A 26,034-nucleotide genomic window follows, 5' to 3' on the forward strand; every position below is an offset into this window, starting at 1 on the left:
ACCCTCCACCCTGGATGTCCCCCTTCTTCTCTTCAGGGTCCTGTAAGATTCTTGCGGCCCACTCCATGGACCCAACCAAGCCGCGGACCCCCTCGGCGCCCCTATGTCCCATATTGCCCGACAGTCAGGACCTACTATCCCTAGACCCTCCACCCTATCACCCCCCTCCCCTCGCACCCCAGTCCCTACCCGCAGCGGCCGCCCCACCAGTCGCCCCGCTGGTTGCCCCCCAAGGGGAACCAGGAGGACGGGAAGCGGCCGCTGCGCCGGGACCAGGGAGGCAAGGGGCAGTAGCCGCGCCGAGCCCTATTGAAAATGAAACCAACTGCGAAGGGCCAGCCGGCGAACTCGTGGGCTCACCCAGCGTGACCCAAGCTCTCGCCTCCCCGACTCCACTGTGGCCCTACCCCTGCGAGAAATAGGACCCCCGATGAAACGGGCAACCCCCGACTCCAGTATTGGCCCTTCTCTACCAGCGACCTTTATAATTGGAAAACCCCAAATGCTCGGTTTTCTGATAACCCTAAAGATCTCATAGCCCTCCTAGAGAGCATAATGTTCACCCACCAGCCTACCTGGGATGACTGCTAACAGCTTTTGCGAATCCTGTTCACCGCGGTAGAAAGGGAGAGGATTCAACTTGAAGCGCGGAAGCTGGTTCCCGGGGAAGATGGTGGACCCACTGTTAATCCTGACCTCATTAATGCAGCATTTCCCCTGACTCGGCCTGATTGGGACTACAGTGCAGCAGAAGGTAGGGGACGACTGCTTATTTATCACCAGACTCTAATGGCGGGTCTCCGGGCTGCAGCACGCAAGCCCACTAATTTGGCCAAGGTATACTCGATAATACAAGGTAAAACAGAGAGCCCTGCCACCTTTTTAGGAAGATTAATGGAAGCCTTTAGGCAGTACACCCCCATGGACCCCGAGGCCCCCGAAAATCAGGCCACAGTTGTGATGTCTTTTGTAAACCAGGCTGCCTCTGACATCAAAAAGAAACTCCAAAAATTAGAGGATCTAGAAGGAAAACAGATCCAGGACCTACTCTGCATTGCTCAGTGGGTATATAATAATCGGGATGCTCCAGAGGATAAACAGCTCAAAGCCACCAGGGAAATGACTAAAGTCTTAGCCGCCATAGTTCAGAAAGATCAAGGGCCCACAGGAGAACAGAAAACTCGCCCCCCCCAGGCGCCCCCTAGACAAAGACCAATGCGCCTACTGTAAAGAAAAAGGACATTGGATTCGTGACTGTCCCAAAAAGAAACAACTGCGCTCGGGATCAGAGCCGTGGCAAACCAAAGTGGCCCCCATCCTATTTGGGGAAGGGATGGGGTTCGGACCCCCTTCCCGAGCCCAGGGTAATCCTACAAGTGGAGGGGACTCCTGTGCAATTCCTTGTGGACACAGGAGCACAGCATTCAGTACTCACTAGCCGTCATGGAAAAATCTGTCATAAGTCCTCCTGGGTCCAGGGAGCTACAGGAACTAAAAAATATCCTTGGACCACCCAACGAACCGTGGATCTAGGGTCAGGAAGGGTAACCCATTCCTTTTTGGTTATTTCGGATAGTCCCTGCCCCTTGCTGGGAAGAGATCTCCTCAAGAAAATGGGAGCTCAAATTCACTTTCAGCCCGGAGGGCCTAAAGTAACTGACTCCCAGGACCAACCTATCTCGGTCCTCACCATACAACTGGAAAATGAATATCGGCTTCACCAAACTCCACCCCTCCCAGAACAGGATATTGGCTACTGGCTCCACTGGTGTCCCGAAGCCTGGGCAGAAACCGGGGGAATAGGGCTAGCAAAACATCGCCCAGCTCTATTCATAGAAGTCAAGCCAGGGGCCGACCCCGTGAGGGTCAAGCAATACCCCATGTCAGCAGAGGCCAGGCTGGGCATCACCCCACACATCCGCCGTCTCCTCGACGTCGGAATCCTTAGACCATGCCATTCGGCGTGGAATACCCCTTTGTTGCCTGTGCGCAAACCTAACAGCGGAGATTACCGGCCAGTGCAAGACCTAAGAGAGGTCAACAAACGGGTTATGGACATTCACCCTACCGTGCCCAACCCTTATACTCTTCTCAGTACCCTCAGCCCAGACAAACAATGGTACACTGCCCTTGATTTAAAAGATGCCTTTTTCACCCTGCCTTTGGCCCCCAAGAGCCAAGACATCTTTGCATTCGAATGGGCGGACCCGGAAAGAGGCATAAATGGACAACTCACCTGGACCCGACTTCCACAAGGATTTAAAAATTCCCCCACCCTATTTGATGAAGCCCTCCACGAAGATTTAAGTAAGTACCAGAAATTAAACCCAAATGTGTTTCTCCTACAATATGTAGATGACCTCCTTATTGCAGCTGAGACCCGAGAAGCCTGTCTCCTGGGGACGAAAAACCTCCTACAGACGCTGGGGGACCTAGGGTACCGCGCATCCGCTAAGAAGGCCCAAATCTGCAAACCTGAGGTAATATATCTGGGGTACCTGCTAAAAAAAAGGACAAAGATGGCTTACTGATGCCCGGAAAGAGACTGTGCTCCGCATTCCGCAACCCACCACGCCTCGACAGGTGAGAGAATTCCTGGGGTCTGTGGGATTCTGCCGGTTATGGATCCCAGGTTTTGCTGAAATGGCCAAACCCTTTTACGCAGTCTCTAAAAACCAACCATCATTTGAATGGTCTGCGGAAGCTGAGCAGGCATTTCAACAGATAAAGAGAGCCCTCCTATCGGCCCCAGCTCTAGGACTGCCCGATATCTCTAAGCCTTTCCACTTATCTGTGGACGAACATAAAGGCATAGCCAAGGCAGTGCTAACCCAGCATCTAGGTCCATGGCCCAGACCAGTGGCCTACCTCTCAAAAAAACTGGACCCTGTAGCCGCAGGATGGCCCCCTTGTCTCTGGATAATAGCGGCTACAGCCCTAATGGTTAAAGACGCCGATAAGCTGTCCCTAGGCCAAGAGTTACATGTCACCACACCCCACACCATCGAAGGAGTGCTCAAGCAGCCCCCCGATAGGTGGATGAGCAATGCCCGGATGGTCCACTATCAGGGACTCCTGTTAGATCCCTTGCGGATCACATACACCCCTCCCCGAACTCTAAACCCGGCCTCGCTGCTACCTGACCCTGACCTGGACTTCCCGCTCCATGACTGCGCCGACATCCTAGCTCAGATCCATGGAATAAGGGAAGATCTACAGGACCGGCCTTTACCGGATGCTGAGGTCACCTGGTTCACTGACGGAAGCAGCTTCCTCCATTAAGGACAGAGGTATGCAGGAGCAGCAGTGACATCTGAGACTGAAGTAATATGGGCAGAGGCTCTGCCCCCAGGGACTTCTGCCCAAAGGGCAGAACTGATTGCCTTGAAAAAGCATTAAAAATGGGGCAGGACCACAAAGTGACTGTATATACAGACAGCCGGTATGCCTTTGCCACAGCCCATATACATGGGGCAATATACCGTGAGAGGGGACTACTCACTGCTGAAGGCAAAGATATCAAAAATAGAGAGGAAATTTCTGGCCCTATTGGTCGCTATTTGGGCCCCTAAGAAACTGGCCATAGTGCATTGCCCGGGTCACCAAAAAATAACTGATCCAATCTCTCCAGGAAATAACCTAGCTGACCAAACTGCACGCCAGGTAGCACAGAAACCCATCCCAGTATTACCTGCGCAGCTACCAGACCCAGGGCCCCAAGATTTACTCCCACAGCCTGAATACTCAGAAGATGATCTTATCTGGATACGCAGGCTCCCAATGACCCGAGTTACAGATGGATGGTGGCGGGACTCCAGAGACCGCCTTATCCTTCCTGAAAAATTGGGCCACGCAATCCTGACAAAAATACACCACTCTACCCACTTGGGGCCCCGAAGGCTTCAAGATCTCATCAGACAATCCAAACTAGTGTTAAGAAACATCTCTGACAAGACAGAAAGAGTTGTGACAGGCTGTTCTGCATGTCGACTCCAGAATGCGCACCTACACGTCACAGTCCAAGGCCACCGTAAAAGAGGAACCCTACAGGGAGCCCACTGGGAAGTGGACTTCACCGAAGTAAAGCCTGGCAAATACGGCTATAAATACTTACTAGTGTTCGTAGACACCTTTTCAGAATGGACCGAAGCCTTTCCAACCAAGAAGGAAATGGGGCAGACTGTAGCCAAAAAGATCCTAGAAGAAATCCTGCCCAGGTATGGTTTTCCACTAATGATAGGGTCAGACAATGGGCCTGCATTCGTCTCTAAGGTAAGTCAGGGATTGGCTTCCGTACGTGGGGCAGATTGGAAATTACATTGTGCCTACCGGCCCCAAAGCTCAGGACAAGTAGAAAGAATGAATAGAACATTAAAAGAGACCCTTACTAAATTGACTATGGAGACTGATGCTAATTGGGTAGAATTACTCCCCTACGCTCTGTATAGGGCTCACAACTCCCCGTACAAGTTGGGCCTTACACCCTATGAAATCATGTTTGGCAAACCCCCACCTATCATACCTAATCTTAAGTCAAACCTCATTCAATTAGACCAAGATAACAGCCTCTTGTCTTCTCTCAGGGCTCTACAGAGAGTTCATGAGGCCGTGTGGCCTAAATTAAGAGAACTGTATGAGACGGGGCCCCCACCCACTCCCCATCAGTATCATCCCGGAGACTGGATCCTCGTCAAGCGACACCCGCAGGAGAACCTTGAACCCAGATGGAAGGGACCTTACCAAATCATCCTGACAACTCCCACCGCCATCAAGGTAGATAACCTCCCTACCTGGATTCACCACACCCACATTAAGCCTGTCGACCCGCTGTCTAACCTCGTGGGACACATTGATAGAAATACTACTTGGACTGTAGACCGGAGTAAGAAAAACCCCCTCAAACTAACCTTGCGCCGTGCCTCCCCCAGACATGTTCCAGATAGTGACCCTTGTCCTACTAGCCCTCAACCTCAAACTCCTGGAGGGAGGACTAAATGCCCCCGTTGACAAACAGAGATTGTTACAAGCTCTGTATGGAAGGCCCTGTGATTGCAGAGGTAGCGTAGTTAGCACCATTGCCCTGCCACATAGTAAAAGAATAGTAGCCGGCTCTGTAGGAAGAGGGGGTCTACAGCGAAGCTACACTCAAACCCAAGACTGTGGGACCACAACCGCTTACTTAACCCAGACCTATGACACCACCAGACTCCAACAACAGCAGTGGTTATGTGTTAACAAACCCAAACCCCTGCCCCCTATGACAAAATGCCCTTGCTCCACTTTCCAAGAGTCGATGCACAGCTCTTGTTATGACTCCTATCAACAATGTATAGGGCCAGATAACTCCACCACCTACTTTACGGCCATCCTACAAAGTAACAGGGCAGCAATAGCCAGTGATAACAATATGCAACTTCAAGCTGGCTGCTCTGGCTCAATTGGAGCCGCCATCTGCTGGAACCCCCGAGCCCCCATACATGTGTCTGACGGTGGAGGACCCCAAGACGCTGTTAGACAGATTGAAACGCAAACGAGGCTTAAGGACCTCGCAGAACATATGTATCCACAGCTTAATTACCACCCCCTAGTTCTCCCTAGGCACAGCCCTTACAAGTTAGACCCTCAGACAATGTCTATCCTAGAAACCACTTTCTCACTCTTAAACATCTCTAACCCGACTCTAGCCCAAGATTGTTGGCTTTGCCTACCCCAGCAAACTCCCCGACCCATCGCCATCCCCACTGAAGTTGATATCCGCATAACCAATGACTGCTTTCCCTCTTCCCTACCTGACCCCTTCCCCGTTCAATTCATTAGCCCGTTCAATGCCTCTTGCTTTATAAATAGCCTTACCTCCCAGAATAACAGCATAGATGTAGGGATCATATCTCTTGCCCGATGCCACCAGTACATCACTATCAACTCCTCCTTATGTAGTACCAACACCACCGTTTTCGTCTGCGGAAATAACCTAGCCTACACCTACCTTCCCCACAATTGGACTGGAGTATGCATCCTGGCCACTCTGCTACCAGATATCGACTTAGTCGCAGGAAAACCCCCCATGCCCATCCCTAGTCTGGACTTTGTAGCTGGCAGATCCAAATGAGCTGTGGCTGTTATCCCCCTCCTGGTAGGCCTAGGAATTACAGGCGCATTAACTACCAGGACAGCAGGATTAGGAGTCTCCATACACTCCTATCTGCGACTCTCTCGTCAACTAATTGACGACGTCGAAGCCTTGTCAGGGACAATCCAGGATCTGCAAGATCAGCTAGATTCCCTAGAAGAAGTGGTGTTACAGAATAGAAGAGGGTTGGATCTGCTAACCGCAGAACAAGGCGGCATCTGCTTAGCCCTACAAGAAAAATGTTGCTTTTATGCCAATAAATCAGGAATAGTTCGGACCAAAATCAAACAGCTCCAAGAGGACCTCGCACGCCAACGAAAAGAACTAGCCGAAAACCCACTGTGGTCAGGACTCCACGGGTTTCTCCCCTACCTTCTTCCCCTTTTGGGCCCCCTACTATGCCTCCTCCTCCTTTTTACCCTTGGCCCTATTATGATCAATAAAATAATGGACTTTATCAGGGACAGACTAAACACCATTCAGATTATGGTCCTTAGGCCACAGTATCAGCCCCTAGACATGGAAAGCGAGCTTGATTAGGTAATACTGTAGGACCCAAGATTGGTTCCTCAGGTACTTGAGAAAGGGGGGGAATGAGAGGCCTAGGCAAACTGAAACTTAACCAGCTTGTTCCGCTTCTGTACAATTGCTTGGCGCGCCCCTGTATTCCTGGCCAATCATTAAGATACCCGTACCCCTAGTTGTATGATCTAAAGGCGGGAACCAATCCAATTCTGCTAAGTGTTCAAATTTAAATATCAACCAATTGCAGCTCTGTAACTGTGAAAAATCCCTGCTTTCCCCATGACTTGTCTGTACCTGTCTATAAAAGGGCTGTAAAAACCTCACTCGGGGCCTCTTAGCGTCACTGGCAACGAGTGCGCGGAGTACCGGGTTCGAACCTGCAATAAACGACCCTTGCCACTTGGCTTTGGCTCTGGACTCTGGTGGTTCGTTTTTGGGGTCTCTCGAACTTTGGGCGTTACATTAGAAGATTCTCAAGCAGCTAAATTTTCTAGATGCCAAGTGGATCCTGCTAATCAGAGGACTTTGTTCAGCAGAAGCTTTATTATTCTTTTTGGCTGTTTTTCTCTGGTCAAACCAAATGGGTGGAGAAGTGCATCTTTTTTGTCTACCTTGGCTAGCCTTACAAGTAGCTTACTATAAATTCATTTTTTCATGCTTTCATTTTTTGAGAGAGAGAGAGAGAGAGACAGTGTGAGCCCAGGAGGGGCAGAGAGAGGCGGAACGAGGATTCAAAGTGGGCCCTCATGCTGACAACAGGGAGCTCCGTGCTGCTTGAACTCATGAACTCACAAACCCTGAGATCACGACCTGAGCTAAAATACTATGCTCAACGGATTGAGCCTACCCAGGTGCCCCTATAAATTCCTTTTTGTCTGTCAGATAGACTTTTCAGTACTTTATAAGGACTTAATTATCAAGAGTTGGATATACCTCATGGTCCAATCCAGTTCAAGCCTTAATCTTCCCAATCGTCTCTCTCTCTCTCTGTCTCTCACTGCAAATTTACTAAAGTGTATATTACATATAATAAAACTCATCCCACATTTTAAGTGTACAGATTACTAAGTTTAGGTAACTGTGTGCAGTTTTGTAAGCATGATCACGATACATTACAAAACATTTACATTACCTCAGAAAGTTGCCTCGGGCCTCTTTGAAATGAATTCCCTCCTCAATTCCCAGACCCAAGCAGTACTGATCTGCTGTCTATCATAAACATTGCCTTTTCCAGAATTTCATATAAATGGGGCCATACAGAATTTAATGTTTTACCACCTTCACTTAACAAAGGTTTTGAAATTCGCCTAAGTTGTGTGTATCAATAGTTTGCTTATTTTCAGCCTACAAAGGTCCACCACCACCAACCTAGCTCTCTAGGCTGTTAGGAGCTTGCCACCAGTGTTCCACCTGGGCCAGTCCCCATCCTCTTGAGGAGGTAACATCATCCTGACTTCACTCCCAGTCACAAGATCGATCAGCATCCATCCACAGACAAGACACCACTGAGAAAAATCCCAGAACCCAGGGGTGAGACTGAAGCACCCCCCTAGACAGCAGACACCAAGACAGATCATATTATAAGGGTAAGAGAAGTGGCTCCACTCTGGTCCCGTCGTCCCTCCCCCAAACCGGGGCGCAGCTCTGCCTCAAGGCTGCTCTGGACCTACCTCGTCACAAGGGGTTAAAGAGAACCAGAGGTAGACATCCTGTTTCCCCAGCGTTGCAGGACACTTCCCAGGGGCCCACTGGGTCTCGCCTGGGACGGAATCACTGAGGGAATGGGCGGGAGCTGACGATGGTGGGGGTGGGGCTTACAGCGGCCAGAACCCAGAGCCTACTTACAGCTGTGCCTGGGCAGAGATCACAGCAGGTGTCTCTGCTGGTCATCCCTTTTCGCCAGGGAGCTTGGTTGGCAGAGTTCTGCCTAATTCGGGTCTCTAGTCAGGGCCGTAGCAACTCGTTTTACTGCTGCCCCTTGGCAGGGAAGCAGATTTGGATCCTCTAATCCTACCCATCCCGGAAGTCTGGCCAGAGAACCGGGGCAGTTGCAGAGCAAAGCCAGGCCCGCCGTCTTGCCCAACTGTTGAGCACGGTCTCTGGTCCCACATAGCCTGGGAGCCTGAACAGCGACCCTGGGCAGCCTTGGAACACAGCCCGCTGTACCACCAAACCGTGGAGCCGTCCACAGCCTACCCAGCAGAGGAGCCCAGCCTATGAAGGTATGTTGGTAGAAATGTTGGTTGATACAACCAATTTGTAAAACCATGTGGCAGTTTCTTTAAAAGTTAACCATATACCTCTATGTGTGCCAGCCATTCTACTATGTATGTACTAAAGAGAAAGTATAGTTTACATAAATACTTGTACATAAGTGTTCATAACAGCTTTTTTCCTTGTAATTGCCAAAAACTAGAAAGAGCCCAAATATCCATTAACTTATAAATGGGTTAACAAATTGAGGTATAGCCATAAAATGCATTAAGTCACTAATAAAAAATAATGAACTAACTGGAAAGAACTCTAAAGGATCTGATATTTTACTGCATTTGCCAGCTAACAAGCTAGAGTCTCCCGGGTCAGAGACAAAGGACTTTCTTATGCACAACATTAGCAATAGCAGAGTAGCACGGTTCCCTTAGCGCCGATTCAAGCAGGACAATGTGAAGATGGCGGATGCAATACAGTGTGTTACAGAACGATGACCTCAAGCTCAGGGACTCAAGTATTTTATACTAGGCAATAAGCCTGCTTAACCTTACCCTGTAGGAAGGCAATATCTTTATCATACTGGACAATACACAAACCTGCCCTTTGCTCTGGAGGGAGACTCGCTATCTTCCAAGTCTCTCCTCTATTCAAATATCCCTGCAAAGATAATCCAGAACAAAAGCAGTTGGTGACTCTGCTCACAAGACATGTAGAAAACATGGGAGACCCCTGGAGGATTATCTCCCAATAGTAATAACATGGATGCATCTTTAAAAAAAAGAATACGCTATGGGGCACCTAAGTGGCTCAGTCGGTTGAGTGTCCCACTTCAGCTCAGGTCATGATCTTGCGGTTGGTGAGTTGGAGCCCCACATAGGGCTCTGTGCTGACAGCTCAGAGCCTGGAGCCTGCTTCAGATTCTGTGTCTCCCTCTCTCTCTGTCCCTCCCCCATTTGCACTCTCTCTTGCTCTTTTTGAAAAATAAAGAAAAACATTAAAAGAAAAATTTTTAAATATGCTGAATGAATGAAGCCAGACCAAAAAAAAGGGGTAGAGGGCATTGTATAGTGTATCATTTTATTTGTAAAGAATTATAGAAAATGCAAACTAATATATGGAAGCAGAAAGCAGGTCAATGGTTGCCAGGGGATGAAGAAGGAGGGTAGGGAGGGATTACAGAAAGGCAGAGAAGCTTTTGGGAGTGAAGAATATCACAAATATGCTGATTTAGTGACGCATTCACTGGTGTATACCTATGTGAAAACACAAAATTATACTCTATAAATTAGTTTATTATATGTAAACTTTACCCCAATAGTGTTGTAAAAGAACATGCAGAAGTCATTCACTGTCTCTACTTCCTTTTAAATATTTGTGAAAATAAAGAGTAATAAAATTCCTGTCTGCTCTAAAATTCCTTGAATCTACTATCAAATTGCATATGGGGCTGACACAGGAATCTGCTCATTGCATGTACATTTAGTAAATTATCTCTCACTTCACTTAATTAATACATGGATTTTCAAGACATTTAAATTTATAATGAGCAAGGAGGCTGAACATTTAATGATACTAGAGTTGATGATTTGTAATGGAGTTTCTGAATTCTATTCTACATTTACCTAAAACAAGTTTATCATCCTTTGTCCCTAAGTTAAAGTCTGTAATCTCTGAGAATTTCAAGGAAAAACAAAAACAAAAACTCCTAAGAGGTAATGGAAGCATACTTGAGGAAATGCATTTAACTGAATTAAGATAGATAAAAATAACTTTAGAATTTGACAGTAATTTGAAGACTAAGTCCAAAGCTCTTTTTTACAGTTTAGGAAAGTGAGACCCAGAGAACTGACATTTGCCAAAGGGAAAGTAACTTTGGTAGTTACAGAATAAGGATTAGAGCTCAGAAGTTCTGATTCCTAGGTCAATATTATCTCCATTATACAAAGTTTCTACTCCTGGTAATAATATGTATATCTTCATTTTTAGGAATACATTCTTCTGTATTCCTCCCTAAATGGAAAACAAGGCAATTACATTGCTTGAAAAAAAAATACTCCTCACATAATAATTCAGAAAATCAGTTCAGGTGGTGTAAAGAACAACTTATTTTTCTACCCAAACAGTAATTGAGATCAAAGTGTTCTCACAGTAGCTTATTTACTTCTGTGACACTAATTGCGAGCAAAGAGAGCATGATTAAAGTGGACCTAAAAAATAAGTTAGTTATTAAGTAGTTAACCTGTCTTCCAATCTCTTTTTTAAAATGTTTTCTTAACAATTTTATAAAAGGCACCATTGACTCCTTGACATACCACATAATTTTTTCTTGCAGGATATATTGCCCAAGAACATATGTACACACACAGATACAAGAGTTAAAAAACATTTGGACTTTGATGGCTCTACAAATTACCTTGCATTTTAGCAGAAAATCACTTATTGGAAGCCTTTTGTTTGGCATGGTTTTTCTTAAACCAACAAACACGACACTGTTAAGTGGACCTTAACAGATGGAGCAGATGGAGGAGCGACAGAAGCAATAAGGGAAAGCAGGAGGGGAAGCCAAAGAGTCCTGGAGGCAAGAAAGAAATGCTGAGGACTATTTCTAGTTTGGGGCTCTTTATTATATTTTTATCAACTTTCCTTTACACATCTAACTTAAAACTCAACTCAGGATTTTGTCAGAAAGTACCGACGTAGCTTGATAACTCACTTTTACCTTATCAAGGAGGCTTCATTGTTTTACAGTCTAATGATCGAGGAGCCATGAGCAAGTGTGTTCAGCTCGTTAAGGATTTTAAGACCAGGTTTTAGGGATCCACATAAAATAGTACATTCCTTATTATTGGGAGAATTCTGATGTACACCATCTGTTTCTCCCTTTATAGCTATAGGTATTTTATGTCTGGAACCCATTCCTTTATACATGGTATCATCCTCTTAGCCATTTATGTGTCCTAAAACTGGGGAAATAGTTTGCCTTTTGGAATAGAAGTCTAGACAAACTAATATCTGCTGGCATTAATTTCTTTGTGGAATGCCAAGGCCTACCACATGAATCTCAGGTATAAATGAACTCCATAGGGAAAGGATTGTTCTGATGTTAAAAACGTGCGAGTTATTTTACATTGAATTATTATATAACTAAAACATAATTTCAAAAATCATTAATCAAGGCATAGGGCTTTTTTTTGGTCATTGTTGTTATTTGAGCTTTGTTTATTTTGCTTTATGTTTTAGATGATAAAAAAAGTTTGAAAGATATATTTTGAAAACATAACCCAGTTGTCCTTCAGTGTTCAAACATTACCATGGCTAATTTTTATTTATTTTTTTTTATTTTTTTTTAACATTTATTTATTTTTGGGACAGAGAGAGACAGAGCATGAATGGGGGAGGGGCAGAAAGAGAGGGAGACACAGAATCGGAAGCAGGCTCCAGGCTCCGAGCCATCAGCCCAGAGCCTGACGCGGGGCTCGAACTCACGGACCGCGAGATCGTGACCTGGCTGAAGTCGGACGCTTAACCGACTGAGCCACCCAGGCGCCCCTACCATGGCTAATTTTTAAAAACGTGGTCAAATTAGCACCACCCAGATATAGCAGAAATCAGAATTTCAGATTTTGTTCCAATGTTGGCAATGATGCTGTAAGTAACCCTAATATGTACATTTTCATCTGTTCTCAATAGTTAATAGTCTGTTTTTCCACTTTTGCTAAATAGAAGTATATTTTAGTTTATGACACATTTCCCGTAAAGTAGTTTGGCCAGTTGAAGAATGCAAGATGAGGATGACAAAGTAAAGATAATTATGACTAAGAGTGAGAATGAGGAAATTCTAACAATTCAAAGGGAATTCATTTACTCATCAGTTCTGAAAAGGAATACCTTCATTTATTGTGTGTGTGTGTGTGTGTGTGTGTGTGTGTGTGTGTGTGTGTGTGTGTAAAGCCAGTGGTGGTCAAAAAAGCCTACCACACTGCCACTAATTATCTTAATATAAGCATGGTTTATTGATCTGAATCAATTTGGACATGGATTATTAGCCTTGTAATAGTGGCCAGCTTACCAGAATGTCCACTAGACTCATTGTCACATTGCCAAGAACAAAAGAAAGTGAAAGAATGGGGCAGAGAATGAGTAACATTTGAAGCCAGCATCTGCAGAGTTGGATGGATATCACTAGTTGTACATCAAGAATGATTATTTGGAAGGAAGCAGAATGAAGGCAAAGGAGCACATAAAAAGAGGTGTAGGGGCACAAAAAAAACCCCAATTTTATTGGCATAAGCAGTATCATAGAATGCATAGGCCTAGGAAGTTAGCATCCGAGACCTGAGATTGAATCTCGCTCTGACACTTATAAAATAACATTGAGGAACTTTGTATTTATGTAAATACATATTGGCAATTATCATTATTTTCCTTAAGGGGCTCTGCCTTTTAGTTAATGAAATATATTTATTCAGGATTAAAATAATGTAGTAATGCTGACATGAAATTAATTTGTAAGTCAAAACCTGGTTTCTACTTCCAATCTACTAAAACGGTAGGTGGATCAAAGTTTGAACATCAGCTAACAAAGACTGCAAAGTAATGTCAGAATGCCTTGATCATTTCAATTAATTAACCAAAAAAAAAATTTATTCAAAACTAGTGTGTACTTGGCATCATTACAAGGAAGGAACAATTATATTTCTACGTTTTATCCCAATTGGAAATAATCATGCTTCTTCATGCAGATGAGACTTTTTTTTAAAAAGTCTTGTCCATTAAACATGTCATTTATAGAAGTATTTCTTCTTTATAGCTTTTCTTTAAATAAAAGGAAATTGTAAAATCCTTTATGTTGTTCAGTTCATTAATTATGGATAATTTGCCCTTCTGACCACTTTTACTTTCTGGAAACAAAAATAAATGCTTCCCTATATCAATTTAGAGGACAGAAGAAAAGCTTAGTTCGCAATGTAGATTCTTCTAAAATTTTCCCCATAAGTGTGATTTAGACATTCTAAAATTAAATTCTTTCAGGCCAAGTTACACAATGATGCTACTAAGTACAAAAATGAGATTACACTAAGAGCTCTAATGGTGTTTTAGAGAGTTCACAAGTTCTGTCATGCCTGCTTTATTACATACATTAATTCAAGATTATTTTACCCACTTGGGAAGCTCATTCCCTTTTAACATATGTTTCTGATTCAGCCGTAACACCACACTGACCAAGCCAATGGACTCTTCATTGATGCTTTACAAGATCCTAAATATCAAAGCTGCATCTACCACAAATCAGTAAAAATTACTAATTTTATCAGAAAGAATTATTTTGTTTATTAAGTGAATATTTAATACTTTCTGTCAGCACTTTTTAAGTTCTGGGAGCTGTTAGAGTTATGAAGAAGAATTAAACACTGACCTTACTCTTAAAGTTTTAAAGTTATTTTGTTGCTTGGTTTGCTTTTATTTCATTTTAATTGTTCGTTTGTTTTTGTTTGTTTGACAGAAAGAGTGCGCAAACAGAAGAGGGGCAGAAAGAGAAGGAGAGAGAGATCCCAAGTATGCTCAGTGCTGTCAGCACAGAGCCTGACACTGGGCTTGAACTCACGAACCATGAGACCATCACCTGAGTTGAAATCAAGAGTGGGCTACTTAACGGACTGAGTCACCCAGGCACCGCCCCCCCCCCCCGCTTTTTTTTTTTTTAGAGAAAGAGAGAGAAAGTGAGTGGAAGCAGGGGCAAAGGTGGGGGGAGGGATAGAGGCACAAGGAGTGAGAGAGAATCCCAAGCAGGCTCCAAGCCCAGCCTGGAGCCTGATGTGGGGCTCTCTATCTCACAACCCTGAGATCTTGACCTGAGCCAAAATAAAAAGTCAACCTATTAACCAACTGAAACACCCAGGTTCCCCAGTTGGTTTGCTTTTAGAGGCTAGTGGATACGAAGCTCATCTTTACAACACAGTTGATAAGAGCAATATAAATGCTTTGCATAAGGCACTAGGTGTCACAATATTGGGGTGGTGGATGCTTCCTCATTGGAGATATAGGGTTGAGAAGTATTTTTAAAGCATACTTACAGTATGTAAGTATAGTCTTATAACTACCACTTATTCTCTGCTTATATGAGCTCAACTTTTTTAGTAGACTGGGGGTAGGGGAAATGTGGAGATGTAGGTCAAAATGTACAAAGTTTCAGTTATGCAGGATGAGTAAGTTCTCATACCTAATGTACAGAGGGGTTACTATAGTTAATAATCCTGTATTGTGTACTTGAAATTTGCTAATAGAGTTGATCTTAAATGTTGTCATTACCAGAACAACAAAAACAAAGGTAATTATGTGAGGTGATGAATAATGTAATTAGCTTGATTGTGATAATCACTTAACAATGTGTACCTATATGAAAATATCACGTTGTACACCTTAAGTATATATCATTTTTATTTGTCAATTATACTTTAATAAAACTGAAAAAAATTAAAAAACTGAAAGTGGATACGAAAATTATTCTACAAAACCCTTTTTTTTAAAAAAAAGTACTTACACTTTGCAAAGGAAAAACAACTGAGACACAGAGAAATTAAGAAAATTTCTCAAGTGTACACAACTAATAAAGGGCACAGCCGATGGCTAACCCATTCTGCAAAGCCGTTTGAATATTCATTCTTCTCTGAATAGTCAGCAGTGCCTTTGAGAAACCAAAGATCCCAACAGTTCTCAGGTCAAATGGGATCAAAGCAGTGGATGAATAGAAAAAAAGCTTATTTGTACATTCCTCCTGGTCTTGTAATTAACACAGTCGCTCATCTTTATTACTTGGAAAATGTAGCAAATGTGTTGACTTGGCAAAACAGGAGTATGACACAGAGAAGCTCAGCTTTTTGTTGCTTTTATTTGCTTTTGTGTATGTTGCTTTTTTGATGTTTGTTAATCAAATGAAAGTGAATTTATGGTCCACAGAAATATTCTAAGCATCAATAAAAAACAATTCTAAGATAGACTCAGATCCTACTTTATTCCTACTCTGTTAAGGTAAATAAAAATTATTCTGAACTGTTCTAAAAGAATTGTGATACCAATATATTTTTCTCTCAGCATACCCAACAGGCAAGTCAGACTCATAAAAAACAAGACTGTGGGCCGATCCATTTTTATACTAATTTATAAGATTTATTAAATGCCAACCACACTAACATTATTAAGGGAAATCAAAAGTACTGAAATAAAACCCTTTTGTTAAGGAGAATAAAGAAATAGCTCTTCAAAGTACAACTTAGAATCCTTATTTATTAAATCAGTAAAACAAATGGAAAATAAGCAATGGTGTATGTTCATTAATTCTATGGAACAAAGTACACATTGAGGTTTACACTAAAATCTAATTTAAGGATAACACATTTGATTCTTGTAATCAACATGATAGGTTTATTTTAGACTATAAATTACTCTTTAATGATATCTGGTATCTTTACAGTTGAGGGTTTTGATACTGTTTTAAAAAAAGAATCTTTATCAAGTGCATTGGAAACCCTCCTGAAATTCTACGTATAATTAGATGGCACATAGTACCATGCATGAGGAATAAAAAAAGGTGTTTTTTTTCAAATCTACTCCTTCAGGTATGTAGAAAAGCATACATCTTCCTCAAAGTTATGGCATCCCCTTAATTCTTCCACACCTTGTTAGGCTGGCATATCACGTGGCCAATTTTTAAAGAGAAGACTTGGAATCTTCACTCTCTTGTACATATACCACAGTGTGTTTGAGTATAACAAGACAGTATCATTAGTCTGTAAGAAGACATATGTGTGTGTGCTTTTATTTTTAAAATTTTTATTATTTTTAAAATGTTTATTCATTTATTTGGAAAGAGACAGAGAGTGTGTGTGTGCGTGAGCTGGGGAGGGGCACAGAGAGAGGAAGACAGAAAATCCCAAGCAGTCTCTGCTGTCAGTGCAGAGCCAGACATGGGACTGGACCTAGCAACCATAAGATCATGACCTGAGCTGAAGTCAAGAGTTGACCACTTAAGTGCCTGAGTCACCCAGGTGCCCCTGTCTGTGCTTTTTTAAAGTTACCATCCAGTTTAAAACTTATTCCCAGGATTAGAGCTCATTTAATCCACTACCCTCAGTTTATAGAAGAAAAAACTGAAAACCAGAGGGGACAAATGGTCCCAAATCATAAATCTAACTATTGATAACACCAGGGTTAGAGTTGAGATTCTAAACTTTTTACTGCAAGATGACTTTCCTGAATTATCTCTTAATTACTTGTTACTTATTTTTCAATATAAAAATGTGTCATAAAAATAAATCATCCAAATAATAATAGTGTACAAAGAAATACCTAATGTATTAAAAACACTTTTGTACATTTCTCATATTTCTATCATACCTGCTTACTAGTTGAATGGCATATTTGTGAGGGACAAAATACCTGATACTCTGGAAAATACAAAAGAAATAGGATCATTCTTGTTACTGAGTTTACAAATTAAATAATATTTGAGAATAATTTTTTTTTTAACGTTTATTTATTTTTTGGGGACAGAGAGAGACAGAGCATGAACGGGGGAGGGGCAGAGAGAGAGGGAGACACAGAATCAGAAACAGGCTCCAGGCTCTGAGCCATCAGCCCAGAGCCCGACGCGGGGCTCGAACTCAGGGACCGCGAGATCGTGACCTGGCTGAAGTCGGACGCTTAACCGACTGCGCCACCCAGGCGCCCCGAGAATAATTTTTAAATGTATCATTAAATGCTAAAATGTATATACTACACTTGGATGGTTAATGCTAACACCTGTCAGGATATGCAACTGATCAGAGTTTGGTTTTTCAGGGACGATTTTCTCAAACACAGAGGTTCTCAAAATGTAGTCCCAGGACCAGCAACATCAGTGTCATCTGTGACTCTTTAGAAACACAACTCTTATGTCCCCACCTGAGACCTACTGAATCAGAAATTCTGAAGGTTGAACCCTGTACTCTGTTTTTGAACATGCCCCCAGGAGATTCTCCAGTAAATATCAATAGAAAATGAAATATTTAGTCTGGGAAAGAATAAAAATAATTTTAATTTTTAATTAAAAAATGTAATGTTTCTGCTTCTGCAAATTTTACTTTGAAATAATTATTTCAGATTAGAAATATTTTATGTTAAAAAGAGATTATATAGGAGTGTAGATCTCATTCAAAACTCAATTAACTTACATGCCTTCCTTATACTCTAAAATATACATTGAAGAGAAAGAGGTAGTTCACACAAGAATTTTCAAAACTATCCAAAATATTACACTTAGAGAAATGTCCAGGAAATAGTAAAGATATAATTTTCTGCACATTTTACGTCAATCTTTATAGATTTAAGCAGTAACTATTTTTAACCACTGATGTTTCTGACACACTAAAAGAAACCCACCTAACTTTGACATGTATTTGTCATAGCATTTTTTTTAAGAAAAATAAAAACTAATCTACATTAGGTTTTTTGTTTTTTGTTTTTTTTAATTCCAAGCTAAGTGGGAAATTTAATATATTGGATCACCAAATTAGGAAGGAAAGGATTTCTATTTTGTAAAATATAGTATGCATTATGAATTTCAATGCTTTCTAATAGTTTCTCTATTTATGATCATGTGAGTAGCCACCCCACAGTACTGTGAACAGTTGAAGTGCATAAAAGGCATTTAGCTCTTACCAGAGTGAGATGAACCATATGCTTGAGTTAATTAGTTCTCTTTGTTCCTGAAATGTTTTTCCTAACTCCTTGGTCATAGTTTTGTCACACTCTGTTCTTTCTCCCACTTCTTCACAACCCTTCACACAGCTGAAGAAACATATTTTAATGAAATCCAGGTTAAAATTTAAAATGTTTCCTCTGAGAAAAAAAAAATTAAACCTACTTGTTTGTAAAGTTGGTATTATATAGTTTTTGGTTAAATGTAAAACATTCAAGAATATTAACAATGTTACAATTTGATTGGGCAACGGTATATTTTCCAAATTCTATGTTTGCAATATATGAATGAGAAAGTTTTAGAAAGTTATTAAACCAAGCAATTTTCTTCCTGATATTAAGTGGTAATACAACTTTGATATTTTCATTAAATCCACAGCATATTTTAAAGTCATGAAGACAAACTCTTGAACAAATGTAGATTTGAAGTGTCTTCTGTAAAGAAATGTTAAGAAGGGCCTACATTTCTAGATCATCCCACTTCCATCACTCACTCATGTGGAGACTTTGGGGAAGTGAGTGAATATATTACACTGTGATTTCTTCGGTTGTAAAATGACAGAACAATAGTAACTTCCTCATTGTATGGCTATGGTGAATAAATGGAATTATGACCTATGGCACACATCAAAAATTGCCTGGTAATGATGCAGCTTTGGAGTGATGGTGGGGATCCAGAGCCAACGGCCAAGAAAGAATTCTCGAGATGTCTTTGGTTCAAAAGGTGATTTTACTAAAGCACAGGGACAGGATCCCTAGGCAGAAACAGCTGCACTGGGGTTGTGAGGAGTGACTGATAACATACTATGGAGTTGGGGGAGGTTAAGGCAAAAGGGAGGTTTCCAAAAGGACTTTTATATGCTAAAGAAGACTTTAGCTATTGTCTAATAGGAGGCCTAGCTATTGTCAAGCAAAGCTTGTTTTTCCTTCTACCAAAGCATTAACGTTAAGATGGTAGGGAGTTCCTGGAGAAATGTTATACTCCACCTGTCTCAAGTATTTGCCAATGGGCTGCAGGTTCTAAATAAATTTAATTGTATTTATATTTTCATCTTGCTTTTGTTCCCCACATCACCATGGAAGGGAGGGAGATGTTAGGAGTCCAGGAAATTGAATCTATGGGTTTCTGGAGGTTAGGCTATTGATAAGATTGCCTTTTTCTTATAATTTATTAAGATATTTGTAAACTGATGGAAATCATGTCCTGCATGACTGTGATTTCCATCAGTTAACCATTGGCTTTTCCCTTTCCTTTGTTCTTGTGCAGCCAGGAGTGCCTGAAGAATGGGGGTCTGTGGGCTGTGGGGTGTTAGCTTGCCTTATACTTCCTCATCAGTACAATGTATTTTTTATAAATGTCTGCTACTACTTTAGATAACTAATAATAAGACCTTATTCATTGGTTATAATGTTAAGAAAAGATTCTAGTGAGCAGGGAGCATTTGTTTACCACAACTTGATGGACAGTGGCTATTGTTTTCTGGTGGGTAAAGGCCAAGAATGATGCTAAACTTCCTGTAATGCACAGACAACCCCATAACAAAGAATGGTTTGGCTCTAAATGCCAATAGTGCTGAAAATAACTAATACTGTATTATAACATGGCTTGATAGTAAGTTCTACATTGTGCTTTTTGAAAGCTCTTCTTAAGTAATACAGTTCAGTAACATAACTGAAAACCAATAATAGACATTATAAAGCAATTAAGCAAATTATTATAAGCAAATAAAAGCATTTTATATAAAAATTTTATAAAGCAAATATAAGCAAATAAATAAAGCAAATAAAAGACATTATAAAAGCAATTCTACTGACTATGTGTATTTTTCTAACATTAATTTGATAGCATAATGGAGGGGAAAGGTCACTAAAAAAAAATCCTTGACACCTCTCTTCCTCTCCCAGAACACACCCAATCTGTCAGCAAGTTTTGTAGGCTCTGTCTCCAGAATCTGCCACTTGCCATAACCTTCACCATAACCACCTTGGTCCAAGCCACCATCATTTTTTGCCTCCTAACTAGTCATCATCCTCTACTCATTCCCCTTATATACTGCTCCATAGGAAGATTCATTTTCACACTTTGCTTTTTATATTTATAATGTAAGGAAAAATAAGTTCCTGCTCTGCTAAAATTCTGGAATTGTATCTTATGTCAGGGCCCAGAAGAAAAGGGGAAAGTGCATACAGTGACCTAGCAGTTGCTGTTACTTGAATACTCCACCCAACTCAGGCATCTTGAGCTTTCCACTTGATCTTTCCTTTGCTCATCATATGCTTCCTCCTAACATTCACATGGTTCATTCCCTCCTTACTTTGCACATGTTATTACCTTCTTAGTGAAGCCCTCCCAGACTATCATGAAAACTGCAATTTCAAGTCCATGATCTATGGTGCTTTTTCCCACCAGCAACCCAAATGCTGATTCACTGCCATATTTTTTCAACAACAGTTATCATCTGGCGTATTGTATATTTTATTAATTTGTTAATTGTTCTTCTCCTTATGTAAGAAAGTAAAATGCTTTAGGGCTAGAATTCTTTTTTTTCCCTACTCTGTTTTGTTCATTGCTTTTTCTCTGAAGCCTAGAGAATGCTTGGCATATGCCAGGATTAAATCAATGAATAAACATAATCACTATAGAGGAATGCAAAGGATAACATCTGCAATGTCGTAATTTAACTATAAACAGAACTACACTGTTGACCCTATTATTCTCCACTCAAGAGCAGCATCATAAGTAAAAATTCAGTTTGTTTTTTTTATTTATTTTTTTAAATTTTTTATTTTTTTTTAACGTTTATTTTTGAGACAGAGAGAGACAGAGCATGAACGGGGGAGGGTCAGAGAGAGGGAGACACAGAATCTGAAACAGGCTCCAGGCTCTGAGCTATCAGCCCAGAGCCCGACGCAGGGCTCGAACTCACGGACTGCGAGATCGTGACCTGAGCCGAAGTCGGCCGCTTAACCGACTGAGCCACCAAGGCGCCCCAATAAAAATTCAGTTTGAGCTACAGTTTTTAACACTCCAGTAGCATTTTTATCTTTATTTTTTAAAATGACAGTTTTTTATGTTCATTTATTTGTTTGGAGATGGAGAGAGGGCACGAGCAAGGGAAGGGCAGAAAGAGAGGAAGGGAAAGAATCCCAAGCAGGCTCTATGCTGTCAGTGCAGAGCCTTACACAGGGCTCCCTCTCCCAAACAGCAAGATCATGACCTGAGCTGAGGTCATGACCTGAGCCAAAATCAAGAGTTGGATTCTTAACCTACTGAGCCACCCAGGCAACCCTCTAGGAACATTTTTTAAAAGGTTAAAAATTACAAAAAGAGAGAGAGAGGTGAAATTAATTATAATATAATAATATATTTTGTTTACCTGAATATGTCTATAGTAGTATCTTCTATGTCTTTATACCTACAAACATCTCAGTTCAGACTAGCCACATTTCAAGGTCTCAATAGACATGTGTGGCTAGTGGCTCCACACTGGACTCTAGAACAAGAGATAAACACTATTATTTGGTGGACATAAGCTTATGTCCACTAGTAGAGAAAATAATACTGTTATATTCTGATGAGCTTTATACATGTGTTTAAATAAATATATTAAACTAATTTTAAATTAATGAGATTTATATAGTAGTATAATTTTTTATTATTTATAAAAGATATATGCCAGAATTTACATATTTTAACAGATTTGGAATTGAAGAGTGGTCTTTACCTTAAAGTTGTTTGCTTATATTCATATTAATATAATTGAACACTCAATTGAAAAACACTAGGGATAGGCTGACATAAAGCCATCCTTCCATGCCAATTATGGACCTTCCATAGGGAGCAAATTAGATTAAGACAAAATGTAATTTGTATATCTTCACAAATAGGTCCCAGTGATTTCTTGTGAAGCCACAGAAGAAAGTCTAAATACTTTTTCAGGTGACAATTGATAGAAGTTTTGAATATTGAATATGATGATCTAACTCTTCTGTTTAAATAGACTGTCTTTTGAACAATTCCTTTTATGTTATGTTGTCCTCAAACTTTACTTCTCTTATCCTTGTCCTCTGGATATGCTTGAGTTTACTGATGCTCCTTTTAAAGTTGTAAGAACGGAGTAAGGCAAATACTCAAGATCTCACTCAACTATATTATCTTTTCCTGGGTCAAATTCTGTCCAGATTCCAACCATTATTTTATCAATTCTCTCACCCACACCCTCAATACTCTTGTCCCTTTGTTCTAGCACTCTATCCAGGTTAACAGCTCCATACCCCTAATCAGATCTAACTGCTGACCCACTTTCTATAATCAGGCTGCCAAACACTAACTAACACAGTTAGAAGAGGGCATTCCTCAGATCACAATATCAGAAGTATTTTTGAATGCTTTCAACTCAATGTTATTGCTATTTTTTCTACCTTCTGTCAATCTGGTAAAGTGATAATCACACCTGGGTTGTCTTTCTTAAATTATGAACAATACTAGGTGAAGAAGATAACTGGAAAAGTTAAAAGGTCACTAGAATTCTTTTTTAGGGTCAACCAAGGGGCAGCTTTGTGGAATGAGCAGCCTTCTAGGAGTCAAGTGAACTTGGAAGATTACCTCTCTCTGGCCAGTGAGCTCTGTAACATAGTTCATCATCAGCTACCATATTACTCCTCTTTCCCTCAGTGCCCTGACCCCTGAAAACAGAGATTGGTAAAACAACCTTCCTGGGCCAGCCACTCTCAAGTCTCAAATCTAATAATATACTTAATATTTTGAATCTCTAATAATGTGAAGCTTTGGGAATGACTGTCTACTGACCCAAGATTTGCATTTCTTTTCTGTTTATTTTACCAACAATTTAAGCCTTGAAAGTTATAAGGCCATCTCATGATTCTTATGTAAAATACAAGTATTTTATTTTATTTTAAGTTTTTGTTTTATTTCCAGTTAGTTACCATACAGTGTTATATTAGTTTGAAATGTACAATGTAGTAATTCAACACTCCCATACATCATCCTGTGCTCATCACAAGTGCAATCCTTAATCCCTATCATCTATTTAACCCACTCCCCCGTCCATCTCCCCTCTGGTAACCATCAGTTTATTCTTTATAATTAGGAGTCTGTTTCTTGGTTTCTCTCTCTCTCTTATTTTTTTCTCTTTGCTTGTTTGTCTTGTTTCTTAAATTCCACATATGAATGAAATCATATAGTATTTGTATTTCTCTGACTGGCTTATTTTGTTTAGGATTATACTCTGGCTCAATCCATGTCACTGCAAATGGCAAAATTTCATTCTTTTTGTGGCTGAATAATATTCCATTTTGTGTGTGTGTGTGTGTGTGTGTGTGTGTGTGTGTGTGTGAGTGTGTGTGTATGTGTATACAGTTTAAATTTCCCAAAACACTCCAAAATATTTTTAAAAAGAAATTAAAAAATAATTGTATACTATTATTTTACAAACCAAAGTTACAAATTTATATTGAAACCCATCCATACAGAAGTGTTTATAACTTTGGACCCTATTTATAGTTCATTTTAATGAGTAGGGTAGAATATTAAATAAATAACTCTTTTAAAATCTAAGTCACTTTCATAGAGCATCTATTACTTTCCAGACACTTCTGCTGCTGACTTAAAGGTAAAAAAAAAAAACAAAAACAGAGTCACTAACTTATAACCTAAGTTTACAATTTAGTAAATCAAATAATATGTAGAACACATACCTTTAATACCAGGCAAACCTCACATACTGTAATTGTCACTTGCACTGGAACCATGAAAATCATTCAACCAACCTATAGGAGATTGAGAAGGGCTTGATAGATAAAAATGTCATTTTGAGCTGATCTTTAGGAGATTGGAAAAGTCAGAAGCTGGAGTGGTAAGAAAGGAGTCTTCTAGTACAAGGAACAGGGCAAGAAAAAACAGCAAGTGACAAGGAGAAACATACTTATGGCTAGAAGACAGTACTTTATGAATGAAGTAGGGCTTGGAGGGAAGTAGCAATAGATAAATGTGAACTGTTAATGGAGAGTTATAATGTCTGAATAAGTTGTTTTTAGGGTTACCTTAGAAATCTGATTTTATTTAGTAAAATAGTGAGATCAATTTAAGCAGTTTTACTGAGGGATATACTTCTTTTTCATAAACACCTTGTTATTTGAAAAATTCATGCGTATATAAATAAGAAAAACTATACCATGCACCCATCACTCAGCTTCAACAATGGCCAATTTATCGCTAATATTGTTTCATTTATACCCTGCCCCTACTTCCTCCACCCTCCAATCATTACAGATTATTCTGAAGGAAATCAAAGAAATGATATTCCATTTGTAATGTAATATAAATACATTTTGGCGTTTATTTCAAAAAGGTAAGAATAATAGCACAACATTGCCATCATCACATTTTAATAAACAATGACTCCTTAGTATCAAACAGCCACTTAGTATTCATACTGCAGGAATTGTTTACTAATTTTTTTATTTTCTTACAGTTTGTTTGAATTAGGATCCAAATAAAGTCTATACATTGCAGTCAGTTGGTGACTGTACCCTCCTATCTCTTCTATTTACTTTGCAATTTATTTTTTAGGGAATCTGGTTATTTGTTGTGGATTTTTTTTTCCATTCTGAATTTTACTAAATCAATCTGCGTGATTATTTAACATTTTCTTCCATTGTTCCCTCCCCCTCCCCTTTTTCTTTGCATTACAAAGCAATTCCAGAAATCATCCATCAAGCTTTCTGTAACCATGTAGTCAGACGTTGCTGCAGAAAATCACAGTGGGGCATTTTGTGTTCACCACCACCAATACCAAACAGGTACTCTTCAATGCCCAGTAGTGTCAGTATCTTCTTCCAGTAAATATACTTTCCATGATATGCAGTGCATTTTATACCTTTTATGAGTAATTTTGACTTTTCTAAAAGTTGTATTTTTATTTGATAATCCTGTTTCATATTTTTTTCTAAAAGAACTAAAGCCGTTAAATCGGAGATCCCACATCTTCCCGTAACCAATTCTTGATTCTGGTTGTATCTGTTCCATTCTTCTTTCCTCATATTGACAGAAGTGAATGTGTACATGTTGTCTTCTTTGATTAGGAACAGCTTATAAATCTGGTACCTCTGTAGTTTTAGTACTTCTCACAATTTACAAAATGTACTTATTTCTTGATATTTATTTTATGTCAATATTTCCAGCTATAGGCTAGAAACTCTGTGGGAAAACTTTTTTTTGCAGGTTTCATTCCATATTCATGTCTAGACTAGCATAGTGCCTCTTCTATTATAGTCACTCAATAAATAGTTGTTTAATGAGAGTATAGAACAATGACAGGAAAGATACATGCATAAATGCATGGATTGAGTGATGAGTGAATGACCAGAAAAATAGATGTCCACAAATACAAAACCAAAATAAAATAAAACAG

General features: G+C 40.5%; 2 protein-coding genes and 1 long non-coding RNA gene across 7 annotated transcripts in view; all 3 read left to right on the forward strand.

Annotated features, from left to right (window-relative positions):
* Window positions 1–7,058, forward strand: part of LOC121028804 (syncytin-1-like) — a 130,984-nt gene extending 123,926 nt beyond the window's left edge. For 4 of the 5 annotated variants that reach the window (XM_040472819.1, XM_040472816.1, XM_040472820.1 and 1 more), the window contains one exon: window positions 4,584–7,058. In XM_040472819.1, the coding sequence (XP_040328753.1) occupies window positions 4,931–6,109 (1,179 nt within the window). In that variant the 5' untranslated portion in view covers window positions 4,584–4,930 and the 3' untranslated portion in view covers window positions 6,110–7,058. Of the gene's footprint in view, window positions 1–594; window positions 755–4,583 lie in introns of all 5 variants that reach the window. The other variant, XM_040472818.1, reaches the window with a different exon arrangement.
* LOC121028038 (uncharacterized) lies at window positions 431–20,312 on the forward strand. Its single transcript, XM_040471597.1, is given in 7 exon segments — window positions 431–509; window positions 623–1,226; window positions 1,268–2,504; window positions 2,506–2,826; window positions 4,300–4,408; window positions 19,517–19,520; window positions 20,018–20,312. Coding segments are annotated over 7 exon segments (2,442 nt in total). The 3' UTR covers window positions 20,106–20,312.
* On the forward strand, window positions 7,160–14,419 carry LOC121028805 (uncharacterized). The gene is made up of 3 exons (XR_005789440.1): window positions 7,160–8,241; window positions 8,641–8,877; window positions 14,370–14,419. It is a non-coding gene; the product is annotated as an uncharacterized LOC121028805 (long non-coding RNA).
* Window positions 20,313–26,034: the final 5,722 nt, after the last annotated feature.

The sequence above is a fragment of the Herpailurus yagouaroundi genome, unplaced genomic scaffold, assembly GCF_014898765.1.
Source record: "Herpailurus yagouaroundi ecotype Mexico unplaced genomic scaffold, PumYag 100, whole genome shotgun sequence".
Classification (NCBI taxonomy): domain Eukaryota; kingdom Metazoa; phylum Chordata; class Mammalia; order Carnivora; family Felidae; genus Herpailurus; species Herpailurus yagouaroundi.